Raw genomic sequence first — 21,598 nt, 5'->3', positions numbered from 1 at the left:
AGGGACAGGGGGACAAGGGGCTGAGGGGCAGACAGACAGGGGGACAGGGGGCAGCGAGCAGCGCCCCGCCCTGCCGCCGCCCTCCCTCCTCCCGCCGCTCCCTCAGGGCAGCCCCTCCCCTTCCGCCACCCCATTGGCTGCCCCTCTGCGAGCCGCGCTCCCCATTGGCTCGCAGCTCGCGCGGCGGCGCCTTCGATAGGCGGGAGGCAGCGGCGGGGCGGGGCCAACCCCTCCTCCTCCCCCCCCTTCTCCCTCCCCCTCCCGGCCCCATTTCCCGATGCTGCCGCCGGGCGCCTCGGCGGGGCCTGCCCGCCCCGCGCCGCCCGCCGCCCCCGGGGAGCGGCCCCGCGGCCGGGACATGGCGGCCGGCACCAGCACCGGCACCGGCACCGGCACCGGCACGGCCCCGCAGAGCCTCCAGCACGGGGAGCGCGAGCAGGAGGCCGAGCCCGAGGGCGGCAGCCGGCGGTGGGGAGCGCAGCACGCCGGGGCCCGGGAGCTGGCAGAGCTCTACTCGCCGGGTGAGGGGGCGCTGGGGGGGGGTTGGGGGTCTGTGAGGGGGATGTGAGGGGGTTTTGGGGGTGCCGGGGTTTGGGGGGTGCCGGGGTGGGTGCCCGGGGTGCTGCCCTGCCGGGAGCTGCCTCACGGGAGGCCGGGGAGGGGGCTCCAGCTGGGGTCTGCCTGTCGTGTCCTCGTTATCGCTGTTAGTATCGGCGTTATTGCTGCTACAAAGCCAGATGAAGGGGGTTGGTCACAAAGCAAGGGAACAACCGGAGCCTTCCCTTCAGGATGTTCCCTGAGGGCCTTGGGGTGCCCGCAGGAGGGGCGTTGGGGTTTTGGTCGTGGTCTGACAGAGCCCAGCCCAGCCCAGCCCAGCAGTCACAGCCCGTGATTCTCTCAGCCCGTCTGTGAGGTGCAGGGTGTGAGGTTGGCCGTGAGCTGCTTCACGCGTGCAGGCTCAGGCACAGGGAGATGTCGCATTGCTCGGTGCCGTGTGCCCGTGGTTCCCGGCAGGTCGGCCCAGCTCGTGTGTTCAGAGCGATCAGTGGGGCAGCAGGAGCTCTGGCTTGCACAGAGCCGAGTAACGATAAGCAAACACGCGTTCGTTAATCTGTCAGTTCTCTAGGCTCTTCAGGGCAAGTCTGTGCCCATTCTGGCTTGTGTTGGTTACATCATCCGTGCCTTGAGAGAAGGAGCAGGGTGACCTTTTCCAGCCGTTGGTAGGTAGTGATTGCTTCTCTGTAAAGCCCAGGAATCAGTCACCAATGTAACCTGCTCACCGTGCCCCTGCTCATAAGGAAAAGACTCCCCTCCCCAGGCTACCTGCTGTCCTCACGTTTACCTGCAGACGGAAGTTCCTGGGAAATCTGTGGAGCAGTGAGTGTAGGGGTGTGTAGCAGAAGTGACTTGTAAGCTTTTAGATGTGCAGATTTCTCCTGTCATTACATAAATAACTTATGTAAACAGTGTCAGAACACGTTATGGCGGAAGCATGTGATGGTGAACTACTGAATTCTTAATAACACAGATTACATACAACCATGCAGAGTGAATGTGGCTCTGGAGTACTTGCACAACCTCTGTGTGTGTGTACTTCCTGAGTTTGGCACCTTATCCCTTCCTGTGGGCCAAACATTTAAGTTTGAGTACTTTTTAAACATGAATTACTGCTCTTCTGGCCTTCAGGCCTTTGACTGCTTCGTCTCCCAGTCTGTCCAGAGCCGGAGCTGTTTTTCTGGACTCAGGTGTCCTTGGACGGTGGTCTTGGGATCCCCATGTTCAGAATACGGACGGTATTTGAACAGACTGAACTCGTGGGACTTGCTTGTAAGGAGCCCAGCGCTTCCTTGCAGTTAGCTAATTGTTCCGTGAGGACCTACCCATTTAACTCCTCTAATCAGGGTGTGGTTTTCTTAGGCTGGAAGTGAGTGTTAATTAATTCTTCCTTTCATTACCCCAGGGATCTCTTTATAGAATCTCACTCATTGTGACCTGATGCTGTACTGAAATACACTTGTTCTTGTGTCTTACTGTTAGGATTCTCTCCTCTGCCGCTCCAGAGGACATGAGGTTCAGTATTCGTGCCCTTTCTAGAACAGATCTCTGAACAGTAGGAGTCTTTGTTCAGGCTTCTTTAAAAGCTGCTGCTGTAGGCGCAGCGGGGATGATACCGGTCCTCTTGGATGTTCCCAGCCTCCCTTTTGTTCTGTGGTGTGGCGTTTGGAAGGAGAACTGCGAGCAGGCAGTAGGTCAGTTTAGCAGAGCAGTGGGTTGGGAGCTCAGCTCCTGAACACGAGGTGCGGCCGTGCCAGGGCGTGCTCTCAGGGTGTGCTCTCAGCCCATGCTGGCGGCTCGCCTCACGCCCAAGTGGCGCAGTGCGTGCGGTGCCGCAGGGGCAGCAGCAGCAGGAGGCTGCAGGAGCAGCTGCTCGGGGCAGCCACAGGCGAGAGGCGGCTGCACTGGCTGGCCCCAGCAGAAGGCAGAGCCTGACCCGGCTGGGCCGAGGTGGCAGCCCAGATCTCACCCTGGGATTTAGCTGTTCACCTTCTGTTTCTGGTGCCTTAATCCACATGGGTCTCACGTTGACTGGTCTCTTAATCTTAACATCAGTGCCTTGTGAGGATCTAGTGGTGATTAGCAGTAGAAAGCTGCCTCTCCGTCTGAATATTCAGAATGCTACCACATCCTGGTGTCTGTTCTTTTTTTAATCGGCATTAAATTAGGTTATTGTAGAGGTGCTAAGTAGTACGGGAGGATTCGTGCCAGTTATTTCTCTCTGCGTGTTCAGTCTCTTGTCATGACAGGACAGCTGAGAGGTTGTAGTTTGCTGTCTGAGAGCAGGAAGGCAAAGGCAAGACCACAGGAGTTGAGGGTTAAATTAAGTAAGCTCCAGAAGTGTGCTTGCAGTGTTAGGAAAGCAATTCTATGGCCACCAAGATACGGGGTGATGCTTTTTGCTGTTAGTACAACAAGGTCTGAGATTTTGAACATCATGTCCCGTAAGGTGATTTAACTGCAGGGCTTCTGAGGCCAGAAGCCCTTGTTCCCAGATTCAGCTGTACCAGCAGCGCTGATATTGAGAACCGAATTTAAAAGATGTGATGCAGAGGAGCTTTATGCCAGCAACCACAGGGAAAGCAAACTAGGACAATATGAGTTGATGTCTGGTTTGTCGCTGTTATTTTGGGCAAGGGCAGAGGGGAAGGGGTTAGCAGTGGCTCAGGGAAGAGGAATGTCACTTGACACACTACTCACACCTCTAATGAATAATAAGCCTCTGTTTCACTTCCCTGTCAGACCAATGGAGCAGGTCATCCAGGCAGTACAACAGCTGTCTGTATTATTTCAAACTTCAAAATGTCCTCACAAATGAAAGTAAAACATGCTCTTTTCCTTCTTTTCCAACAGGGAAGAGGCTACAAGAATGGATCTCTGTCATCTTATGCTTCTCTCTGATCTGTTTCAATTTTTACAATCTTCTCTTCTACTTGCGACTGGAACACACGCCCTCCATTATTGTTGGGATATGTAAGTAAAAAATGCTCGCTTTTGTCAACAAGGCAATATTCTCTCTTGTAATGCTGGAAACAAGCATCTCATCTCTTACGCTTCACTTCCTACTGGAACAGGAGGGAGACAGTTGTGCACACGAAATAGTTCCTGCAAGTGTAAGGGCTCTTCAGAGGGAATATAGCTGTCAAGGCTGTTGGAAACAACAATCTAATCCACAAAATTAGAAGAACTTCTTGGAAAGCAAAAGTTCAAGAGAAATCTTACAAAAGGTGTCTCAGGCATCAAACAGGCTTGATTTAGAAATAGAGAAATAGGTATTTGTAGCATTATGTTTTCACGTCAGGATGTGAATTTTGGCCTTTATCCTGAATGCTGACGTCTTTCCTGCAAGGTAGCTGGAAATTCCAGGTGCAGCTCTTGTGTAATAAATGTGACTCTGGGGGTCTCGTTACTTTGATTGGAAGTGGAGCCAAGCAAGCTCAGTCTCATATCTTTGCCTCAGATGTGTGGAGCTGTTTAAATTGCCTGGGTCTTGGCAGTACAGAGCTGGTTCTTGAATGACCCTTCAAGTATAGTGTAAGTTGCAAATGCTCTGCTGCTTCCTTGCAGCGACAGAGGGTATGTCTTCGTGTGGGATGACAGAAACATCGCTGTTCTTTGGCTCTCTGCTCGTAGATCTGTGATTGCTTTTCTTTGAATTTGGAGTTTAGTAACCAAGTTGTTCTTACCAGGGCTGATACTTTGATTTAAATCAACTTCCCTCTTTCTGGGTGTTGGTTGGGGTGGGGAAGGGGAAGGAAGAACTTGTTTCTGCATCCAACCACGGACTTTCAGAAGTTATTAGGAATGCAGTATTGGCTTTTCTGCTTTACTAAAGGAAATGCTTAGCTTAGAATTAGGTGTCTATTAAATGGGTCTCTACAAAGTTCATTACATCAACCAAAGTCTAAACATATGCAGAACTTGAATGCTCTCTAACAGTCGGAGCAAAAAGTACTGGTGTTTCTATGAGCTTCCTGTAATGAGCATAGTAATGAAATGCTTTTGCACAGAAACTTCCTGGAGAGTGAGCAGAAGAGAGGGCAGGGGAAGGGGCTGAGCTGCAGCTGTGGTCATCTGTGGCTGATTCGGTCTGTTGGGGATGTCCGGCCAGCTCTGGGTAGCTGGGTCAGCCTCCTCTAGGTGACAGTGCTCTGGGGGCAGAACTGTCACCATCTGTAACGTAACCCTACTCATCTGCTGTCTGTGCCATGTGTATTTTTTTCTAAGTACTGGAAGGCTTTAGGGATTTCCTTGGAAAAGATACAGGGAGATAAACTGTGAGAGAAGCTCTGCAAGCTGTGTCTATTGGCTACGTATGTATGGGAGGGAACATGAGAAAAGATTTAAGTTTAGAAACTGGGAGTCAGCTCTGCAGCACATAACCTTTGTTGTTGTCTGGTTTGTGTGAGGGGAAGAAGAGAACAGTAACTTAGCACTTCACTGGACTTCCCGTATACCTGCAGTGCATACTGATGGCTATATTAACGTCTGCCTTTGGATGTATGCTGGTTACATGTTTTTATATGAAATGCATCCTTAACTGGAAGGAGAATAAATCCATTAGGGCACCATATAAACTGCCTACAGGTGTTCAGCTTCTGAGCTTTACAGTGAAAGCGATTTTTCTACGGACTATGTGAGGCATTGCATGTTTCAGAAGTGATACTTGTTCACTATCACTGTTGTGTATTGCTAATGATTTAAAAACCCAGCAGATTCAAATAGTGATAGGTGCTGTGAGTTTTTGTCAAAGCTGAGAACTGCTAACAACTGCTTAGCTTAGTCTTGCCTGCTCTGACTGATCAGGTGGAGGTGCTGGGAGGAACAGAGGTGAGCATGGCATGAGAACTGCTCCATGCTGACGGGGGCAGATGTGGGAGAATCAGTAACGATTGCCAGCCTGGAGTGCGTGCAATCTGTTTGCAACTGGCTTTCATCTCAAAATTAATATTGATAAAAGCTCAAGTTCTCTGATATCCTGTTTACCAGTGTAAGTGATAAAGCAGCCAATTCACTGATAATGTTATTTAAGCAGTAGTGAATGATTAAAGCAGCAGAATCTGGATTCTGTGCAAATAAAGCAGTGTGGAAATAACTGATAATATGTACAAAAATGAGTGCAATAAAATAAGGACTGTGCACACTGTTGGTTTTGCTGTCAATGTATTACTTCGTCAGGCGAAGCACGGCTGATGTCTCACAGCGATGATTAGCTTTTATTAAGTTTTGTGAGACTTCTCTGTACCACGGGTAATATAAAGGAATATTGCCATGGATGCTGTCAGGTGGCTTTCTGCTGAAAGCTTTCCTGATGCTTACGTTAGGATATTGACCTTTGAGTTGGGATCACAGACTAAACCTCCTGCTAATAAAGGAGCTTGAACCAGCTCTGTCTTGAGTTCACATCAGGTCTCTGTCTATGGAGATTACAGTGATGTGAGAAGTCCCTGGGTGATCCCTGATCCGAGGCTGGCTCTGATCTGCTGCCCTGGCTGTTCGGATGGACTTTGGGATGCCCGTGTGCTCTCGTGTAAATGCCTCCTTCCCGTTCAGAAGCAGGGAGCAGTGTGGACGTCCCGTGTCCCTAACTAGAGGCTGGTATCCTTGGTCCCAATGCCTTTACAAGCACGCAGCTGTAATGCGATTACGCTGTAACTAACTTAATCTGGAGACTGCTGGGACAAAGGTGGTCTGCTCCTCCTCCTGCTGGCCGCCTGCAGGCACCCACTTCCTCGTGTGATGGGTGCAGGCTGCTCAGAAGCTCAGGGGGCGTGCTGGGACTCCCGTACTGATCCAGCTGCAGGTGCCCGGTGCAGCAGGCAGGCGCCAGCGCTGGGGTGCTGCAGCCCAGATCTGGAAGCAGCTGTCTGTGCTGATGAAAACTCTCATGGGGGAGAGGAAGAGGAACCCACGTGGTTCTCTCATCTCCTGCCGCTTCAGCAGGCGGGAGGCAGTTCCTTTCCCTTCGCGTGGTCACAGAAGTGTAGGCAGAGGATGGATGACTTTTCTCCTCTGTGTTCAATCCAGTCCCGCCCTATTCTGAATGCCTCCAGCTGCTGAGCAGTGAAAATTCCCCTCTGTGTGCGAGCTGGCAGCTGTGCAGACTGGAGCCTGGTGCTCTGGTTGTGCAGATGTGTGTGGTTAACACCGGGGTGGGCCTGGCTGGGTCGGCTGGCTGTGGTGGGTGCTAGAGCCCCCCGTTTTCAGCTGTAACCCAACTGTCCCTGCAGCAGGACTGCATCCCAGTGCTACAGCCGAACCGCAGCAGCCTCAGCCGCTTTGTTAGAAGCTCAGCAGCACCAGGAAGGCTGGTGTAGATGGCCTTTGTGTGTAAGCACCAAAACAAATGAGATTACTCTTGAAAGCTCTTACACCTCCAGGCACGTTTGTGGTGTCGAGCATATTACTCAGTGCACACGAGGTACGTGATACGTGCTGTGCTGATAGCAGCTAGAGAAAGGTGGGAAGCTGCAGCATGGATTCCCTTCCCTTCTTTCTCATCCTCTTGACTTCCTGCAGGGTTTTAAAGCCTTTTTGTTTTTTTGCCACATTGGTTGACTTGCATTTTATCTCCAGACGTCTTACGTTCTTAATGGATCTTGTTTAATTGCAGCCCTATGAAAATTAGTTATTAGGCTTGTGTTACCTGTTCATATGGATAAAAGTCCCCCACATATGCTGATACATTTAGGGACATCCTGTGACACAGCACAAGGTAAAATGAGTCATTGCTGACTTGAGGGACAGTAAACTAATTCCTGTAAGGCTTTTATCATGTTTCATTATTGCAGAAGTTGTGGGCTGGCCAGAGGGCGCTTGCAGGAAGAAATCACTTGTTTCATTTTCAAAACAGAAACCTTTGTCTCAAGCTTGAGCAGCTCTGCTGCAAAGCTGTACCTTGCTCAGCTGCATTGCAGAGCCGAGTGATGACCGTGTAATGTGTGAAAGCTCTGGCACACGGTGGAGGAAAAGCACTCCTAGGCACAGGCACTTCATGAAGTGAGCTGCTTTGATTCCTGCTGCCCTACAGCAAGAGGCAGAACCTTCTGGTACAATCGTGATGTTAAGATGAGTTTCCACTTGGAATTTTGATTTAAAAGATCTTTGAAGGTACAGCAGGAAAACCTCAGTTAATGAAGGAAAATTCTCCGTTGGGTGCTGGCCTGAGCAAGAGAAGTCCCCTTGGTACCTGCTGTCTCGTCCCATCTCAGTAACTGTAGGTAGCTGTGTTTTAAGTCCTAAACTGTATCACCTTTTGAAGACAGACCCCACAAGTTGTCATTGAAGAGGTAAAACTTCGTAATTGAAGAGGTAAAACTTCGATTCAACTACTTGTTGCATTTCCCCTGCACTGACACCGCCTGTTTGTACCGCACCATCTCCTGTTAATGCACACAATGCAATGGAGGAACTGAGGAGCTCCAGGGCCTTCCTGCTCTGAAGGATCCTGGGGGCTGTCGGTCTCAGAAGTGGGGTTATGGGGCGTAGTTGGGCAGATGATTTGGCACCAGCTACCTGTTCTCCATGTAGTTTGGTGAGGGATGGACTCCCTCAGCATGCTAGCAGCTGTTCTCAGCAGGACGGATGGAGGAGGTAACCTCGGGGGGAGGTGAGCCGTTCCCCTGCTGGGTGCTGTGGATGTGGCCCCATCTGTGCTTCCCTGCTTGTGTGCACAGCGGAGGAGCTACTGCTCTTTCTGTCAGCAGCGGGGGATGAGAGACAAAGGAAGCTGTGTTTGCTCGCTGTGTTGTCAGGGGCTCTCTTAAAGTTGCAGGGACTTCGGCTGGAGGATTTACTAACAGGTCTCAGCGGCCCTGGTTTGCTTCGGGTAGCGCCTCTTTCAGCTCAAAACACCGCAGTGCTGGAGGGCTGCCCTCATGAAGGAGTGGGCTGTAGGGAATGCTGCCAGGAGCGGCCAACTCGGTGAGTGCAGACCTCGAACACAAGTGGTGTTATCGCTGCTCACGTCCCCAGCCAGGCCAACGTGTAGGTGTTGGGTCTCCCAGGGTGCGGGCTCCTGTACACAGAGCTGCCTGGTGCTCCTGAGAGCTGAGCGCACCCGGGTGGTTCCTGGGGGACTGTTAAGTGGGGGAAAGCAGAGAATTGGCTTGGTCATTCTTACTAATTAAAGTGGTGTTTGTTTTTGTTTTGTTTTCTTTTTCGCAAGAGGAAATTTTTCTCTTGATTTTAATTTAGTAGCCATTATTCTGTTCTCTTTGTTTTCTTCTGGAATGGTGTAATTGCTTTTTTTTTTTTTTTTTTCCTGAGCATGTGTCACCCGCAATGGAGGTACTTGTTTAAAAACCTAGCACTCAGGTAAAGTTGGCAGGATTTTGTTTAAACGTGCCAGCTGTTTTGCAAACTCTCAGTCAGCTGGAGAAACAGTAGGAATAGCTTGCTGAGCACTAACAGGCTGAGGGTAAAGACAAAAATAAAATCAGGCAGTTCCTGCTATTGAGTTTATCGGGCAGTGACTCTAGCCAAGTCGTGCCTCTGGTAGATGAGCATTTGCTCCAGGATCTGCTGATGCTTGCCTTCAGGACGGGCAGTACCTGGGTTCCTCGGGGCTCTCCTTTTGTTGGTAGCTTCTGGCAGCACCGCAGGCTGTGCGGGTCCTGCCCCTGAGGCTCACGTTTGGGTCCCTCACAGCTGGAGGTGAGGTAAGGGATGTGCCTGTGCTCCCAGCGGTGATGCTGGGGGCAGTGAGCTCACTGAGCAGGCAGTACCTGGGAGAAATGTTTTTTGTGTTAACATCCTTGCACAGTAAGGTTGTGTGACAGGCTGGGCTTCTCCTAGTCCCTGCAGTGTGCATATCACAGACACTGCTATTTGAAAATCCAGCTATAATGTAACATGACTGTTATCTCTAGGTGGGTCTTTAGACCCTTCCTTTATTTCATGGTTGAGCTGTTCTCTGCTCCCTCACACCGATAGCTGTGCTTCTGACGGAATGGTTCTCCTATGGCTTAACCAAAGCGATTACCTCTTCTCCTCTGGGCTGCCGTGCTCTGTGCTTGCCCACATGTCGGGGATTATTTTCGTAGTGCCCTAACTTGCCACAGGACCAAACCCCTGCCTGCTCTGTGATAGCAGTGACTGCATTGCAGTAAAGCACTGAGGGTGGGTGCAGATGATAGCAGTTTTATTTTTATAAGCATATGGGTAACAAGTGGCTGATACTCCGGCATCTTGGTGTCCAGAAATCCCAAGATTTCTCTGCGGAGTTGGCTACTCTGCCCTGACTCAAGCACTGTACTGTTCAACTACTTCCTAGTCACTGATTTGAAATGACTGTGCTTACTGATGTTTTACGTGATACTACTGTATAACTCTTTGTTGCAAACCTGCAGCATAGCTGATCTGCTGACACCTGGTGCCTGAAACACACAGCTCTCGCTGGGCTTCCTTCTACCCTGCGAGCAGTCGGGCTGCGGGACATGGGCTGCTCAGACAAGATGCCCCTGTTGAGGTGGAAGCTCTCAGCCCTTAGGTTGGTGCTCCAGGAAGAGGAGGAGCAGGAGCTCTTCTGTGATGTGAGCTCCTGCATGTTATGTGGCTTCTGAACCAACCGCAAGCAGCAGCGAAAACTCCTGCTCTCAATTCCGCACCTGGGTCAGCTGTGCTTCAGCCCTGCCACGCCGTGCCAGCAGGTGCTGGGGCTGCTGTCTGAGTGCTTCTGCAGCCTCTGGCAGGTCCCCATGGGGGTCAGGTGTGGGGCTGGGATCCTCAGCAGAGCCCCGAGGGTGCTGCTGTGCCTGTGCCAAGGGTCACAGGTACAGGGTGGCTGGAGGAGAGCGGCCGTCCTACTAACTGTGTGCATCACTCCTGAAATGTCTGCAGCCAACACGAGTTCACTTGCACGCCTTTGCTCTCTCTCAGTGTAGGCCTCTCTCTGTTCTCCTGATTCAGCAGTCTGCTTGCACAGCCAAGAAATCCTGGTGTTCTCAGCGTGTTCTGCAGCCCACTTAAGTGCAGTGCCTTCTCTGTGTTTTCAGCATAGCTGCTTCTTCAGCAAGAAACCAGAGCCGGGCTGCTCCTCCGCACCCCTGCCCAGCAGGTGGGAGTAAAGGAAGCGCTGTGCACAGAGCAGCAGTTCTGTCACAGATCCTGCTTCTAGGAGCGTGTACATCCACTGGCTGCAGTTCAGATGCGTACACTGTCAATAGCCTCTCTTTCCTGACCTTATGATTAATTTATAACTCATGTTCCGGGTTGTCAGGCTATTGTACCTCACCCTCCCAAACCTGATGGCAGAGCATCAAGATCTGTACCACCCTAGAGAAGTAACTGGACACCTGTACCTTGATTTTTTTTCCCTCATTTTTAACTTGGGGACAGTGCTGGGTGATGAGAATATTGAGACTAATTCCTTGCAGACAGGATGCAGTGTTACAGAGCTTGCCATGTATAACCTGTGGTACAGACTCTGCTCCCTTTTTACATCTCTTCACACACGACTGCTGAAGAAGCAGCAAGCCCCTCCGCGGTACGCTGCAATACGGCTTGTGGTGGTTAGCTTTTCCAGGCTGCCATAGTGTAATGCACTGCTGCAGGCACCCTTCATTCTTTCCTCTGAGCTTTTAGCAGTTCTCAACAAAGTAAGATGAAATGTCTATTGAACTGTCAGTATTTTGTCTCCACTCTTGTTGTTCCTCCTGCTGTTATTGCAGACTCCGAGGATAACGTGTGCTGGAGGCGCTGTGGGTTAACCGGGTGATTAGCTCAGCAAGAATGGTATTTGAGTTGTTGTAAAGCAGAGTGCTGCTTAGATATCTTCCTCCTGAATCAAGGCTATTTGCTCTTTCAGCTGCTAGATGCAGATCCAAAAGCTATTGTGCTCCACCCTGTCTCGCTGTAGCCTACATGTGTGGTCTGAAATAAAACAAGCATACTGAATGTGCTGGTTCGGAAATCTAAGCTGTGTGCACCACAGTAAGGTGAGACGGAGAAATATCTTCTGTATACAGAAAGTATCTCCTACTGTAGAGTTTGGGCCGATGGGACGGAATCCAGATGGATTCAGCAGTGAGGATCTATTTTCAACGTGGAAAGAAATTGTTTGGGTGTAGCAGGTGCTGCAACAGTTGATCCTGATTTTTTTTCTGCATTTTTAAAAAATGACAGGGGTGGCAAAAGGCATGTAGAAGTGAGGAATTAGCTAAGCAAAAGTTAACCACAAGGAGGGGTACATCTGTACTGCATGCACTGTAGGAAACTGCTGTGTCCTGAAGCTTAAGAGCACATGATCAATAGTAACAGAACAGCCTGGTCCTCATCTGTGCTCTGAAAAAATGCCTGCTCTTTAGCAATCCTGCTAATGTTAAAGAACCTCACCAAGCTGGGCTCTGGAGGCAGCTGACCTCAGTGCCCTGATGGAGCAGGAGGGTCAGGTGAAGCCCAGACCGTGGCCAACGTAAATAAGCTGTGGGACTTCAGGGAAAGATGCACATTGAGTTATGTCCAGAGGAAAACCCACCAGATTGTTTTGAGTTTGTGAGAGGGGGAGGAGTAACAGGATGCCCTGCAGTCAGAGCAAGGTGAGCCAGTATGCCAACAACTCTTGATTTGGATTACAAGTGAGTTGGAAGTGCTCTGCCTAGCTGTGTAGCAGGCAGAGGTGTACCTGCCCATCACAGAAAGCCTCAGTCCTGTAACTGAGAAGCTGTGCTGGGAAAAGTCTGCAGAGATCCAAATGCTGGCCAGTGGAGGAGAAAGCCAGGAGCTCTGCTAGCTTCACAGCCCTCTGAAGAAGAGTTGGTAATGCAGTGGGAGCAAAACAACCCTCCTGCATGGCACCTGGCCTTGCAGCTCCCTGCTGCTGGTGTAAAGGCTGCTACAATGGGTGACCTCCCTAAACACCCTGGCTCTGGTAAACATCACTGGGGGGAACTGCAGAACGGCATTCCAGCCCCTCCGAGGTGGCCCTGTGACTGCCTTGGTTTATGTGGATGGCTGTGGGCAGTTATCAGGCTTCTGGGAAGTGAACTGCGAGGCGTGCCAACTGTAAGTGAGTGTGCCTTGTGCTCTGAGTCAAAGGGAGTAGGGCATTGCTAACTAAGCTGCTTTGAACACACCATCGTTTGTGGTTCTGTTGCTGTGACTCATTTAACAAATGACTGCAAGTTCTGTGTGTAGCACTTGAATTGGCATGAGGTTTGTTTGATATCTGGGGAATTTGCACTGGGGTCAGACAGTATCAATTCCCAGGTGTATATATAAAGGATTTGACTTCTAACCAGTAGCTGTGCTGCAATCTGGGTAGTGCTTCTGCTGTTTGCTTTTTGTAACCAGAGCTGCAGGTAAGAGGTGTGTGCTGCCTCGCCCTCTGAGAGTGTTAGTGCTGACCCCACAGGGAATCACCAGGTGTGCTTGTGTTCACCAGGCGGGCAGTGAACAGCCAGCTCTTGCTGTTCATGTGCTAACCTGAAAGGACAGCACTGCAGTGAAACAGAATCCTGATTCGTAATCTGGTTGTTCTTCAAATGTGGGCCCCATTCAGGCAGTTAATCTCTATCCAAACCTTCTCGGAGCAAAGCTGTGCAGGCTCACGGTGCTGCCTCTGGATGCTTGTGTTCGTTAGAGGGCAGCGTCTGACCATCTTCAGTCCCTCAGGCATGGAGGTCCCAGGGCAGTGTCACCCTCTTACTCCTAAAGGTCAGTGTTACTCAGACACTTGGGTGAGAGATTGTCCAGAACAGGAAGGCAAAAATGTGACTTTGTTTGCCAGAACTGAAAATCTCCTTTACTTGACCACAGTTCTAAAATTCACATGGTTGGCATCTAGAAAAATCTTGTTGCAGCAACCTCTGTTGGATGGTGTCTGAGTTCGTATGGACACATCACAAGTGTAGGCTGTCCCTTGCACAGAATTGTCAGATTGGTTTCCAGGGCCTCTGCCTGTAGCATTGCGAGTGACATGGTCACAGCGTTGTATGACATTCCAGTCTTATTTAGTCAACAGTCTTGCTGTACCAAGGAGTGGTTTCTTAATTGGTGCTTACGTAGAGTTACTGGAGTTCAGTGTTCCTTGCTTACAGACGTAAGGGACCCAGGGAGAGGAAGGGTCTGCAGATAGAAATATCTCTTGGGGTAGCTTTAACATATGTTCTGTAGCCAAGTAATCCCTTAAACACCATGAAAGAAGATGGGCACGTCCAGGGAGAAGGTGCGTCTAAAATAAGATCTAAGTGAATCAATTTAATTTTATTAGTATTTTGTGTACCAGCAATTGCAAAGATTTCCAAACTGTTCTGTAGAGGAGTGGTCAAATACAAAGTCTTGGTGTAGCTGTAGTGAAGATTGTCCAAATAGTGTCTCATTAACCATTACTGCTAGCTGGCTGATCCTAGTCAGATAAAAGTTCACAGCCACATGAGATCTGCCCGAAGTTAGAGGTAGGTAAGCAAATAAACTTCTAAAATGAATAGAAAATGTGAATGCTAGTGAAAAATGCTTTTGTGTATCTAACTGTATGTGTCTCTTCATTCAAGTTGCAGGAGTTATTACTGCTGACTTCCTATCAGGATTATTTCACTGGGGAGCAGATACCTGGGGATCTGTGGAGCTACCAATAGTCGGAAAGGTTTGAGATTCTTATCCTTAAGCTTGAAAAAAAATTAATGACATGCTTTTCTGAAACTATTATAGTGTTCTCAGCTATTAGACAGGTACTTTTCTTGTAGTCTTGCCAGTGTAACCAGCTCTTCCACCCAGTACCCTCCTCCTCTTAAGTGGCACTTGGTAAAGTGCTCCCAGGGCTGTGTTTACACTTGACCTAGGTGACATGTGCAAGGTGACACTGTTCCGTTTATCGCCCCGATTAGGGTTTGCTCACAGTTTTGCAATACCAGTGTTCACAGGCCTTCCCGAGGGACGGTGGGCATGGCCAGTTACACACCAGCGTAGAAACCTCACCAGAGACAAGACTTGTGTAGAGCTTCCGAAAGGCTAATAAATGCCAAGAAGTGCAGAATTTACCTGGCCTGCTTCATTGGGAGTCTATTCCTGGAGCTAAATTCTCTAAAACCTCTGTTGAAAATACAAAGAAGCTTTAGCAAGAAACTTTCTAGTTCTGTGTGCACCTGCACCTTGTTGTGAATGTAATAGTGTTAGAATGGTGATGACTGAATATTGAGATTTGAGGTGTATTATACATCTGTGGCTACAAATGCTGGATGCTTAGACGACATTGCACTGACTTCTATAATAAGCTGCAATCTGTTTTTTAATAAACTTCTTTATAGCTACTATTAATTACTCCTCACAGTGCAATATTAGAAGGATCTCCGTTTTCAAAAAATATATGGGATATTCCTTATAATTATGCAGAAACAAGTGAACCAGCTCAGCAAAATTAAGTCTGTTGGGTTTAGATTTATTCTTGTTTACCTTCAGTAGATTGTAGTCCTTGAATGTCTGTATCTGTGGACCATAGTTCAAGGGGGAAAAAAAAAAAGCACTACAGGAAGCTATGCACTAAATAAACAGCAGAGTTCAGCCTGCTCAGGATACCTTTGCATAGACTGTACATGATGCATGTGTTGAAGGCAAATAACTACGCATACTTTACCGTCCCTTGCCTACTTAACAGATTTGCTCTTTCCTCTCTGAGATTGTATAATTCAGATGCTATTTCTAGTTTTTCTATTTTTCATTCCCGTGATAACTCCTGAGTTACAGTGTCATGTTTATCAATTTGTTTTCTCAGGCTTTCATTAGACCCTTCAGAGAACATCATATTGACCCTACAGCAATTACCAGGCATGATTTCATAGAGACCAACGGAGACAACTGCTTTATGACGCTAGTCCCATTGGCAAACATGGCATACAAATTTGTTTCTTTTTCCCCAGGTAAGCTGTTACTCATAACTTCTGTGAATTTAGGATTTTTTGATATATAAATGAGCAGCTCTTAATATGAGGATAAAAGAAGCCAATGTATGGGAAATGACTAGTACTAGCTCTTGGAAACGTGATGCTCCCTGGTGGAGGGAAGGGAAACTTTTTCTTGAAAGGGAAGCAAACTGTTTCTTCTAGCCCAGTCTGGCTGAGGAATCTTTTAAGGAAGCATTAGAAGTAAATGTACTTTCTACAAAAGGAATCAAACTGCACACAAGGAAATTCATTGTTCTAAACGTTATAAAAATGCTTCATCTGTGCATAAATAACTTTATTTGCACACCAGAAGGGCAAGAATTAAAGGGTGAATTTAAATTTATGGATAGGAAATTCAGACTTTAGCTTCCTGTTGGTGGTGAGTTGGCAGACGTTGGTGCATCCTGGTCTGTCTTGTGACATTCTGAAGTTGCTTATGGTGCACTGCTCTTGTGACACTAGTGATAAACCAACTTCGTTGAGGCCCTTGTTAGTTTCTGTAGCAGCAGCCAGGTCTGGCTTGGCAAAACAATGCATTGTTTTTTTTTGTTTTTTTTTTTTAGTAGAAATTCACATTTTTGTATGAAGTACTTAAAGATATAAACCTTGTTTTGCAGAAGCATTATATGAAACATGTCCTTGGGAGTGTTATGTCTTTGCCCTCATCATCTTCATCACCATGACGAACCAGATTCACAAGTGGTCTCACACGTACTTTGGTCTTCCACGCTGGGTCATATTTCTACAGGACTGGCATATTATCCTGCCACGGAAACACCACAGGATCCACCATGTGTCGCCTCATGAGACGTACTTCTGCATTACAACCGGTACTGTCATCAGGTTCATAGCTTTTCTTAATAGTCTAGTACCATTCACCTGGCAAGATGTGATTTAGTGACAGTCTATTAAATACAGAAAGACACTGAGACATTGTGAAGCTAACTGTACTCTTTAAGTTTTGCTAAAGTTATATAAAGCTATAGTTTTTGCATTAAAAACGTGTGAGGAAAATTCCTAATTAGGCACAGGGTAACTTTCAGTGGGGTAGGCAGTGGTACTGAGGTCTAATTGCTTGCTATCTTGGGAATCTTATGCTAGCGATGCATTTTGCTCATTAAAGTGTTAAAGCAGGTGGTGGGCCTTACACAAGGAGCATCATAGGACTTGCAAGTGTGGTTTACCTTGAATGCTTGCTTCTAAGGCAAAGCTTCTGGACTTCTAGCATTCATTCATTGTGATTTGGGGCAGAGGAGAAGACAGACTTGAAGAGTATAAGACAGACTTGGAGGAAACCAGCTTTAGGTTCTTCTTATATCTATACTTGATTTTACACCCACTGTACAGGCTGGGGTACTCAGTCACCAGTGTTGCACAATCCTGAATAAGTTATCATGTTAATTGAATGACTCGATATAAGCTGCTCTGGTTCTAGATTCTATCATTGGCTTTGGCAAAGAGTTTGTCAGTTCTGAAATCTCTACCAAGAAACCAATCTAGTTCTTACAGCCATAATGTCATGTAAAAGCACTGTACAATTAAGTCTGACTTGACAGATCATGGCAAAAATCTTGTCACTGTAAGAGCTTTTTTCCAGTTCTCCTGTTCTGAAGTGGTCCAGGTAGAACACTGCAAGTTGATGCTTGACCATTTAGTGTTACTCTTTAGTTGCTTTTGTGTTCTTACCTACAAAAAGAAGTTCTGTTCAGTCAGTGCTTTCTGCAAGTGTCCATATCATGCTGATCTGCCATAAGATGGCACGAAAGGTTGTATGCTTGCAGTCTTCCAGTGGAGCAGTTTCTGTAGCCCTAGTTCTTCCAGGGCAGAAGCGAGGGGGAGGACAAATATGCAAGCATGTGCTATTTAAAATCGGGTCTTTGCTTCATAAAACATGGCCATTAACTGTAATGCACCTGTTAGTGGCTAAGTGCAGAGCACATCTAAGAGAAGACTGCCAAGCCCAATGAGTGTACTTGGTGTCAGAGCTGACCTGTGCATGTAAAGGTCTGCTGCTGCCAGGGAAGGGGTCAGGTAACAGAACTCTTTGGTGATCCAACTGCTAAAGCGTTTGGACTGCCTCCCATTTTTAGACACTGGGAAAAGGAGCCTGCACCTTGAGGGTCTGTGCCTGTGCTAATGAGAATTACATGAAACAACTTCCTAAAAGGCATCAGCATAGAGTGAGTTGAGCAGGGCTGCAGTAACACGTGCACAAGGAAAAGTCATATGCAGCTACAGGAGGTGGCTGAAAACAGCACCTGTTCTGATGGATCGTTAAGGCTATAATTATGTCTGGTTGGGAAGGATAGCTGTATAGAAATAAGTTGCTTTTCAGCAGTAGATATCCTGAATGTTCTTTCATTTTAGTGTTTATCAGATAAGTGCGTAGCCCAAGGCTTCAGCAAGACACACGCATTCCTTCTGCTGCCCTTGTCCCTGCTGCACGAGTGCTGCTTGGGTCTGACAGAGCTGGTTCTGCAGTAGCTTTTCTGTGTCCCAAACTTGCTCATAGTACCCTGCACTTGAGCTACCTCTTTCCTCTAGCGTGAACTGCCACTGCTAGCTCACTGTTTCCGTTGTGGTAACAACAGCTCCTTCATTCCTGCCTTGCCTTTGCTTTTTTCTTTTTTCCAGGACCGTATATGAAATAAAGTATAATGTGTGTATTTACAGAGCAACTCTGTAAGGGTGGGATAACAGAACCCAATGTATATCCATTTCTTCCTGGCTGTAGAGAAATGTCTACAGGAGAATAATACTTCCCAGTGCTGATTTTTTTTTGTAGCCATTGCAATATTTAATAAGAGGCCTAAAGTTACTATAATAATACATTGTAATAAAACCCTGTGAAGTTGCTTCTTTGTGCACTCTGCAGCCAATTATTTGTGGTTAGGTTGGCTTCAAAACACAGTATCAGAAAAGCCAGTTAGCTAATGTACTAATTAATATCCCAAAAGTGAGATGTAAAGCCCTTCTGAATTCAGCGTGAGGCCTATTAAGCCTGTATGACTTCCAGCCTTCCAGTCTGTATAACAAAACACTTCTACAGAGCATTCAAAATATGCTGAATTTGTAGGCTAGGAGAGGTACATTTAAACTCTTGCTGCATGGAACAGAGGATGATGTTTACTGTTATTTTTACATAAAATGGTAGAAACCTGTCCCGTATCAACTGTTAAGAGAGGCTGTTACAGGGAAGCAGAAGTGGTAGCTGAGCTGCACGCTTTCAGGTATGTGCTGCTAGCAGGGCTGCCCTCTTAATCCAGGAAACGTCCACCTTCAGTGTCATTAAGTGCAGCATGGTACTACAGCAAGACCTCCCCATCACAGGCTTCATTAGCAATCATTTAAGCAGACTTAAAAAGTACTGTGCCCTCTCTTGGTAAAACTAAAGTATGAAAATTTTAAAATAGAAAACTGATATTGGAACTGTCAAAACTTGAGGTTTTATTTAAGGAAGAAGTTGGTTTACTTCACTGAGCCTTATTGTTTAGGTTGCAAACTGCAACCTCAGTTTTTCTAGGAAGTGTAGCATTGATAATGTACTTCAGTACTATGTTGTGCACTTTTTTTTCCTGCTGTACTAGTTAATGAGAAACATGGGGAAAGGCCAAGCTGGCTTTGGTGACTGGGGGGGGAATAGCTAAAATTGTTGGGTTGTTTTTTTTGTTTGAATTTCAACACTAAATCTAAGGTGCTACTGATATAACTGTCTTGTTTGTAACACATCCCTTCAACTTGGTTTCTTCTCTGACAGCTGTTCAATGGCTGTAGAGTAGTCCCCTTAACTAGCCACACTTCTGTTGTGTTTAAAATAAAGAATATTAAATACTGCAATACATTGAACTTTGGATGCTATGATGAACTAATCTTTTTTTCCCTTTGATATCATTTAGGTTGGCTGAACTATCCGTTAGAGAAGATAGGATTCTGGAGATGTTTGGAGAACATTATCCAAGGACTTACGGGGGAGAAGCCAAGAGCAGATGACATGAAATGGGCTCAGAAAATTAAATGACTTTTGCCAGCCTTCTGCAGTCCTTATCTTTGTTGCCAATGTTTTTTGTTTTTTTTAAAAGCCATCAGCCAAACTCAAGACCTGCAAAGAAATAAGACTCTAAAGCACAAACTAAAAAGTGCTAACAGACTGTAATTAAAAGAACTAATTCTTAAAACAATACTTGAAATGAAGATGATTACTCTTACTGAGCACCTTTGTTTAGCCATGTCGCTTACATCTTAGAAAATACTTCATCACTGTATTTCATAAAGCTGTCAGGCAAGCCAGAAGGCAAGACAGTCACTCCATTGGTACGTGGTGGCATTGTAAACGTGTTGTATCAACATTATTTAACACTTCAGAAATAGCTTGTTGCCTAAGACCTATGGGAGAATGGTGACAACAGTTTGTCACTTCATGTTTGAGTCCAAATACACTGCATGAAAACAGTGTGTCAGTACTGGAAGCCTATAAAACCATCACTGTTCAATGCACTTAGTGTTTGGCAACCTTATAGTTTCATCTTCACTAGTAAGTAAAACTAACTGATGTAATGTGGAACAGACTTTGAGAATCCCACTCCACCAGTGGGCCACGAATCCTCAAGTGTCTTCAGTTTCCCTTAATGTAAAATTATTCTACTCTCTACGTGGAATTGAGCAAACCGTTTCTGCATAAGCCTTCAACTGTACCTTAAGAAGCCTCTGCAGAGGGGGAGGGCACCCAGTACAACACTTGCTCGCATTTGTTTGTGTGGAGTGCTCACTGATGAGCTTTCTATTAAGTGTTTCCTACCCTGACAATAAATGTTTAAAATAGTTATAGCATTGGGCACATTGCAAATAGCTGTATTCAAGAGCTCAAGGTATCAAACTTGTAATGTTAGAAGGGAAATGTCAATGACTGGTGTTTTGTTCTTTTTTTTTTTTTTTAAGGTGCTTGCTTGTTTCTGTAAATAATATAAAGCCTTAATCTCTTCTGGTGTAATGGAATAATATTTTAATGTGATGTTTGAATGTATATAATATATTTATAACAAAGCAGTTGGATAATACTAATCATGTCTGTCTTGTTGCTCTTCATTCATATATTCTCAGTGTTTAATATAAAATCTTGATTGCTATTCTAGGCAGCTGAGTATTTTTCAGCCTGATAGGTCTTGTTTAGGTTGACGTAGTTATTTCTTCAGTTTAGTAGGACCTTGACCCTATGGTTCACCAGACTTCAGCACCTTTCCAGAAGTGCAACCAACTGCAACAGCATTGGATGCCAAGGAAGAGCTTTGCTGCATTGGGGGGGAAAGTGTTCCCTTAGGAAATTCTGAAGTGTTTACATCCAAACATCCAATAGACACTTAAGTGGATGTAATTTGCATCTTGTTTCCTTTCTAAATGAAAGCATAATGAAGGTCAAGCCTAAGACTAGTTGTAAACTATTAAATTCAAGCTGTACTTCCTTGAAGTGCCTGGTATAGAAGGGTTTAAGTTCTAGGTTCAGAATAACCTTCTTCTCAGTTTTTAAGTATCTGTTTCCAATGATGGACCACGTTTTAAAGGGTGGGGACTTGGCACCTCTCCTTCAGTTGAGTCTGCTCAATACTGGTGGGCCTGAGCTGGCTTCTACAAATTAAAATTGCAGTTGGCACCGTGGTTACCAAGTGTTTAATATGTTTAAATGATTCAGACCCTTAGGGAGAACTTCTTACCATTCCATGAAAATGTCTCCAGTTACCATAGTCAATATTGTGCATCCACCTACATTTGACAGTAAAGAATGCTTCTACTTTAGTAAGCATTTAGCTGTACACCTGTACCATTATGAGGCTAAGCAGGAGAGTGGTGCTCTGCTCTCAGAGGCCTTGAAGAAGTATGGAGGAGCCCCAGTCTGGTGAGTAGAACAGAGATTTTGGGGAAGAGCAGACAAAAAATGAGATGGTGGTGAATGAGGTTATGCCACCCTTCTAGTACAGGGCTAGTGGGCCAATGGAGGTGTCCCCATACATGGGACCTGGGCTGATGATAAAATTTCTTTTTTTTTTTTTTTAAAGAAAAAAAAATCTTTGTAACAATAGTTTGTTAATTTGCCTTGCCACAGATGTTACTGAGTTTCTTTGTTTACTTCTGTTTTGGAGGCATTCAAAATTTTTGTATCAAAAAAGGAAACAATC

The 21,598-nt window shown here is 46.6% G+C and overlaps 1 protein-coding gene across 2 annotated transcripts; it reads left to right on the top strand.

Moving 5' to 3' along the window:
- The first annotated feature begins 254 nt into the window (after positions 1-254).
- Positions 255-20,489, top strand: PEDS1 (plasmanylethanolamine desaturase 1). 2 transcript variants are annotated; one of them, XM_068700922.1, is made up of 6 exons: positions 256-521; positions 3,409-3,528; positions 14,046-14,137; positions 15,263-15,407; positions 16,049-16,261; positions 19,328-20,489. In XM_068700922.1, the coding sequence occupies exons 1-6, from the start codon at positions 278-280 to the stop codon at positions 19,447-19,449; spliced, it is 936 nt and encodes a 311-aa protein (XP_068557023.1). In that variant the 5' UTR covers positions 256-277; the 3' UTR covers positions 19,450-20,489. The 2 variants fall into 2 exon arrangements, with proteins under 2 accessions (XP_068557024.1, XP_068557023.1); XM_068700923.1 differs by lacking the exon at positions 3,409-3,528 and having other exon boundaries at positions 255-521.
- Positions 20,490-21,598: the final 1,109 nt, after the last annotated feature.

The sequence above is a fragment of the Anas acuta genome, chromosome 16, assembly GCF_963932015.1.
Source record: "Anas acuta chromosome 16, bAnaAcu1.1, whole genome shotgun sequence".
Lineage (NCBI taxonomy): Eukaryota > Metazoa > Chordata > Aves > Anseriformes > Anatidae > Anas > Anas acuta.
Note: the sequence above shows the minus strand (reverse complement) of the source record. Positions and strands in the feature narration are given on the sequence as shown.

Bases quoted from the DNA above. Each gene is read 5' to 3' on its own strand.
- PEDS1 (XM_068700922.1), top strand. From the start codon at position 278: ATGCTGCCGCCGGGCGCCTCGGCGGGGCCTGCCCGCCCCGCGCCGCCC. The intron at 522-3,408 runs GTGAGGGGGCGC...CTTTTCCAACAG, and splicing joins GGCAGAGCTCTACTCGCCGG to GGAAGAGGCTACAAGAATGG. The intron at 3,529-14,045 runs GTAAGTAAAAAA...TCTTCATTCAAG, and splicing joins CTCCATTATTGTTGGGATAT to TTGCAGGAGTTATTACTGCT.